Consider the following 6000-nt stretch of genomic DNA (forward strand, 5'->3'; position numbering starts at 1 on the left):
CTTCCCGACTGTCCCACAGGCGCTGCTGGGCAGAGGGATCAAGACGATGCTCATGACGGCGGACACGGGCCAGGGCCTCCCGAAGGGACACACACCTGCCGGTATGCACGGCGGCTTTGCCCGCCTCCGCCGCCGCTGAGCCTGAGGGTCTGTCTGAGGCTCTGTTTCCCCATTTTCTGGGCCGGGCCGTGTCCAGGCGCCCGTGGCCCCGAGATGAGGACCCAGGGGCCCCCTCGCAGCCCCGGGTCTCCCTGCTGGCCTCCGGCCCCGGGGCGCAGCGGAGGCACCTCTGCCGCTGCCCCAGGCCAGGCCGGAATCCCCGGGAGAGAGCAGGGGTCCAGAGAAAGTCCTGCCCTAGACCCGCCCTGGGCGCGCGTGGGGCGAAGAGTCCGGGCATAACAGCCACGAGGAAACGTGCGGGAGAGTTACAGGGGGAAACACGGGTGGGCGCCCAGGCCGGAGCAAGGGCCACGCGAACGAGCTGGAGAGCGGCGCTGCGGGCTTCCCTCGCCGGCCTGGCCCGGGCCCTGCCCTCCGCCCGCGCTTCCCCGGCGCGGTGGCGGCGCCCACCTCGCGGTGGCAGAGACGGAGCGTCCCGCGCTGGGCCCGGGGGGCCCGGAGTGAGGCCCGAGGTCTCCGGCCGCCGCGCCCCGGGCTCGGCTTCCTCTGCGGGCGCTTTATCCGCGAGCACCGGGTGACTCCGCCCTGCTTGTCCTCCGGGTAACTCGCAGCGGAGGCTGAGCAGGGCTGCGGTGTGCCTGAGCGGTGCTGCTCGAGCCCGCGTGGACACGCGCGGCCACGTCGTCACCGGAGCCTGCGGGCAGCGCGCGGTGTCTGCGGGCGGCGGGCGGCGGCGCCCCGCCCGCGGCTGACCCCGTCTCGGCTCCCCTCCCCTCCACAGTGTTCGCCACCCTCCACATGAAGAGCATAAGGCAGGAGACCTACGAACGCCTCTCCTCGGTTCAGGTGAGGACAGCTCAGAGGCGCGGGGTGTCTTCCTTCCTCAGGTGAGGGCTTGGCTCACATGTTCAGGAACTTCTCAGCTCTGACTCGCTCAGGTAAAACTTGGATCGGCTACACGCTGGAGATGCCTGCTCTTGTGGTTTCAGGTGCAATTGCATCCAAGTGCCCACAGGGCCTGGCCCACAGCCCGGAGGAGGGTTCAGGATGGCACAGCGAGCACCGCAGCACTGAGTGTCCTCGCTAACGGCGGGGCTCCGCTCCCCCCTCAGTCCGGGCGCTATGCCCTCTCCACCCCCCTACCCCACACCCACCCCCCGCCAGTTTGGGAGCAACACTAGGAACCAGCTGGGGCCCCAGGTCATGGCTCCATAGCCTGAGCTTCTGGCTCTGCGAACAGCCTCTGGTTTCAGGATACCCTGCACACGAGAAGCCGTGACACTCGCTAGGGGTTTATACACCACTCATTGTTCTCCATTCCAGCTGCAGTTTGCTAAGCAGATGTCACTTTTTGCCATAGCAGTCTGCCTGATAATATGGGTAACATTCCACCTTTATTGAGATTTCCAAACCAAAGTGGACCTAAAGTCCGTTTGCAAAAGTTTTTACCTTTTGAATGAATAGCCTCATTCACATTTACCCGTGGTCCAATGAGAAAGACAAGAAACAAAAATAAACAGAACTCAGTAGGAAGTGCCGAAAAATAAACAGAACTCAGTAGGAAGTGCCGGTTCCAATAGAAGCATTAGGGGGAATCAGAGGCTACACAAATCTCTCCCACCAAAAGAAATCAGTGGCTGAATGCTTCACTCTGCGCCTGTCTGAGCTCTGCCGTATTAGAAGGAAGGGAGCACTCTCCTAATTTCCATCAAGACAAGACAGGGCCTGGAATTCTAAAAAAATAGTTAGCTCCCCGATTCTGTCCTTTTTCAGTCTAAGATACAACTAACATTTAGAGAAGAATGCAAAGATACAAAGTGCTGAGTATCCAGCCATTTAACAACTGGACCAACACCAAGGGCTGTTGGTCCCTGGTACAACGGAAATGGTATAAGCAGTACAGAGATTTGCAAGGACTGGGGTCAGTGCATCCTGAGAAAATATGGAGAGGGAATGTAACTCTTGGGGCAGAGCAGACACTCAGAATATGATGGTGGTGATGGTGATGGTGGTGGTGGTGGTGGAGGAACAATATGGGACAGTAAGTGTGGATTCAGGAGTTGAAAATGATCATCCTCACTATAATTAATAAAGTCCTAAAGCTGAGTCCATTTATCCATTAAACCAGCCAGTAAGTGTTTTCAGCACTTGCTCTGTGCCAGTTCTTCCCTGTGGTTGGGGCTTCCCTGGGGGCTCAGATGCTAAAGCGTCTGCCTGCAAAGCGGAAGATCCAGGTTCGATCCCTGGGTCGGGAAGTTCCCCTGGAGAAGGAAATGGCACCCCACTCCAGTACTCTTGCTGGAGAATCCCAGGGATGGAGGAGCCTGGTGGGCTACAGTCCATGGGGCCGCAAAGAGTTGGACATGGCCGAGCAACTCCACTTTCTTTCTTTCTGTGTGCCAGCTGGGCTTCCCAGGTGGCTTATGGTAAAGAATCTACCTGCCTCGGAGAAGCTGAGGGTTTGATCCCTGGGTCGGGAAGTTCCCCTGGAGAGGGAAATGGCCCCCCGCTCCAGTTTCTTGCCTGGAGACCCCTGGTGAGATCATAGCCTATGCAGTCAGAAAAGAGTCGGACATGACTCAGCGACTGAACAAGGGCAGCAGGTGGGCAGTTAGGCGTTTGTCTGTCAGGGTATTGTGGGCAAAGCAGGGAAGGAACCCTACAGAATCACCACTTTGGGAACTTGTATTTTAGTGGTAAGAGACAGGTGGTAAACAAGTCAACTATGGAGAAAGCTTGTAACACAAGCTGAGAAAACATTCTGTGATAATATTTATATATACAAGTTTTAGTTTACATACCCCCCCCCCCAGTTTTAATGTTTGTTTCTTACATTCCCATGTAAGAAGCTATTGGTCCTATCCTTATCTTGCCTGTGAGGAAACCATGATTCAGAAAGGTAGAATTCCGGCTTTGAGATCATCTGTGGTCAGCCATGTAACAGAATAACCCAGGTTCTAATGCAGTCCTTCTGCCTCCAGATTCCGTGCTCTTTCCCTGTTTTATACCATCTGCCCTCTGAACTCCTCCAGTGAGGAGAGGGTCAGGGCGGAAGAATGAGAACGTCCATCAGCGTGGTTTGGAAAGGCTGAGCCGCGCTCTTGCCAGGAACTCCACCCTGACACAGTGCTGTGCCACCAGAGGCAGCCCCCCGCTCAGCCTTTGCCAGCCCTGATGCCAAACTCCTGGACTCCTACCTGCACAGTGGGCTCTCGAACACCCAGCTCTGAAGGCTCACGGGGACTGTGCCCCTAAGACCTGCTAGGCTGTAGCAAAGAAGCAGCTCTTCAAAGCCGCCGTGGAAGTCCGTGTGGGGTTTGAGGGGGAGCAGAACCACCTCTGATGCAGGTGTTCAGGGCGGAACCAGTTATCGCCCTGAAGAGGGGTGTGCTGCCTGTTCACAGCGCCAGGCCTCACTGCAGCCGAGGTGTGCAAGCAGCCCCCGTGCATGAGGCGGGATGAACGGTGAAGAGAGTGTGATTCGTGTCTCGAGCTTTTAAAAACGAGGAAATCTCTCATTTGCGGCCGCATGGATGAGCCTGGACCGCGCCAGACAGTGAGAGATGCATAACGACCGTGGCGCCACTTCCAGGCGGCGTCCCGGCAGGAAGCTGCAGACTCCCACAGCGGCCGCAAAGTGGCTGCCGGCAGCCGCAGGGCGCCAGGGAAGCGGGCCGAAGCTGGGCCGAAGCTGGAGGAAGGGCACAAACACCGACAGGGCCAGCGAGGTCTCGGACGCACACCTGATGCCAGGGACAAACAGCACTGAATCGCTCAATCGAAGTTTGTTGAAAGAATGTGATATAGATGTTCCTACTGGAAAAAAAAAAAAGAGAAGGAATTGGGAGTGAATCTCACATTAAGGGAAGATTCATTTGGTGGCATCTTCAAAATTTTGGAGCATTTTCACGGAAAAGGGGAAATTCTTTCGGGTACTAGGGAACAGAATTAATTTCAGTGGGTACAGGAATAATAGAACCTTTATTGGCTGTATGTAGGGGTTGTACTTTCTCGCAATCTGAATTCTCCAGAAATGGAATATACTGCCTCGTGGTGAACTCGCCATCACCTGCAAAGGCAGGGTGTCTGCAGGGGTCAGTGCCCGCCCGAGGGTGGGGTGGCGGCCGGAGCGCTCTTCCCGTCGTGAGGGCCTGGAGTGTGGGGGTCCTGTGGGGCTGGGGGAGGAAGCTGCAGGGACTTGAGACGCACAGCTTCCATCTGTGTGCGTTTGCTCAGCCATGCCCAACTCGGCTCCTCTGTCCGTGGGGTTCTCCAGGCAAGAACACTGGAGTGGGTTGCCATGCCCTCCTCCAATGGGTCCTCCTGACCCAGGGATCGAACCCATGACTTTTGTGTCTCCAGCACTGGCAGGTGGGTTCTTTTCCTCTAGCGCCACCTGGGAAGCTTGACTCAGACTTAAAGGAGTGAGCACATTATCTTTGGAATTCAGTAGAATATTTTTAAAATGTTGAAGTACAGGATGCCAGGCAGAAATGAATGAAAAGGTCACGTGATTTTGTGCTGCACAAGGTTGGCAGTGGTTTTGTTAGTTTACTTATTTTTGTCTTACTTTCTTTGAAACATTTATCAGCTTAGGCAGGAATGTGAATGCTGCGGGTGGCTGGGGGCAAGGGTCCCCACGCTGAGAGCAGACATTCCAAGGCTGCATTAACTTTCAGAGCTGGAAGGAGCAGCATTGACTTTACCTGTGGAGTGTGTGAGCCTGAATGCGGAGCTCGTAGGTCCTGAAGGCCTGGGACGGAGGAGGGCCTCAGGCCGGCTCAGGCTGGGACGCTGGAAGGCCTCAGAATGGCTCGGGATGGGGTGCTGGAAGGCCTCAGGCCTCGGGATGGCTCAGGGCTGGGGCGATGGAGGGCCTCGGGATGGCTCAGATTGAGACAGTGGAGGGCCTTGGGCCTCGGGATGGCTCGGGATGGCTTGGGCTGGGACGCTGGAGGGCCTCGGGGTGGCTCGGGCCTCGGGCTGGCTTGGGCTGGCTCGGGCTGGGATGATTGAGGGCCTCGGGCCTCAGGGTGGCTTGGGCTGGGGCGGTGGAGGGCCTCGGGCTGGCCCGGGCTGGGCCGAGGGTGAAGCAGGAGCCGGGGATTGTGTGGGATTCTGTGGGCTTGCATTGTTGGCAGTTGGTTCTCGACATCTTCAGTGCCTTCTCTGGGTCGGGTGCTTCCCTACGAGACCTCTCCTGGGGTGGGTCCGGGGGATGAAGAGATTTCTCCAAAGCCGGAACAGTGAGACCATGAGAGGCAGGCCAGGCTGGCCGTGCGCTGTGAGAGCAGTCAGGGGCCGTGAGGATGTGCGCGGGTGAGGCGGCCCGGGTGACGGCCGGCTCGAATGCGTGCACTCTCTGCCTCTGCAGGGCCCTGGCCCGGTCATGATGATGGTGTACACCGCCAGGTCTCTGGACGGATGGGGCTCTTTTCGAAACACTCTGGACTTGCACAGTGAGTCGCATGTTGCCCCTGTTTGTCTCTGAGGGGGGGTGTTGGCACGACTCCAGGGCACTGGCCTGCCTCCTGCCCGCTGATTAGGGTCCCTGAGGCTGACGGGGCGAGCGGCCCCGTGGGCAGCACCAGTGTCTGTGTCTTTGTGTGTCTCTGTGTGTGTGTCTGTGTGTCTGTCTCTGTGTGTCTGTGTGTCTGTCTCTGTGTATCTCTGTGTGTGCCTGTGTGTCTGTCTGTCTCTGTGTGTCTGTCTCTGTGTGTGCCTGTGTGTCTGTCTCTGTGTGTCTCTGTGTGTCTGTCTGTCTCTGTGTCTGTGTGTCTGTCTGTGTGCCTGTGTGTGTGCCTGTGTGTCTCTTTGTCTCTGTGTGTCTGTCTGTGTGTCTCTGTGTGTGTCTGTGTGTCTGTCTGTGTGTCTGTGTAT

General features: G+C 57.4%; 1 protein-coding gene across 1 annotated transcript in view; it reads left to right on the plus strand.

Annotated features, from left to right (window-relative positions):
• The window catches only part of LOC120876035 (beta-galactosidase-1-like protein 2), a 36495-nt gene that overhangs the window by 22212 nt on the left and 8283 nt on the right, over positions 1–6000 (plus strand). The window contains exons 9-11 of the mRNA XM_040257755.1: positions 20–101; positions 902–966; positions 5495–5579. Of these exons, the coding sequence (XP_040113689.1) occupies positions 20–101; positions 902–966; positions 5495–5579 (232 nt within the window). The remainder of the gene's footprint in view (positions 1–19; positions 102–901; positions 967–5494; positions 5580–6000) is intronic.

This window comes from Oryx dammah, unplaced genomic scaffold, assembly GCF_014754425.2.
Source record: "Oryx dammah isolate SB20612 unplaced genomic scaffold, SCBI_Odam_1.1 HiC_scaffold_17, whole genome shotgun sequence".
Lineage (NCBI taxonomy): Eukaryota > Metazoa > Chordata > Mammalia > Artiodactyla > Bovidae > Oryx > Oryx dammah.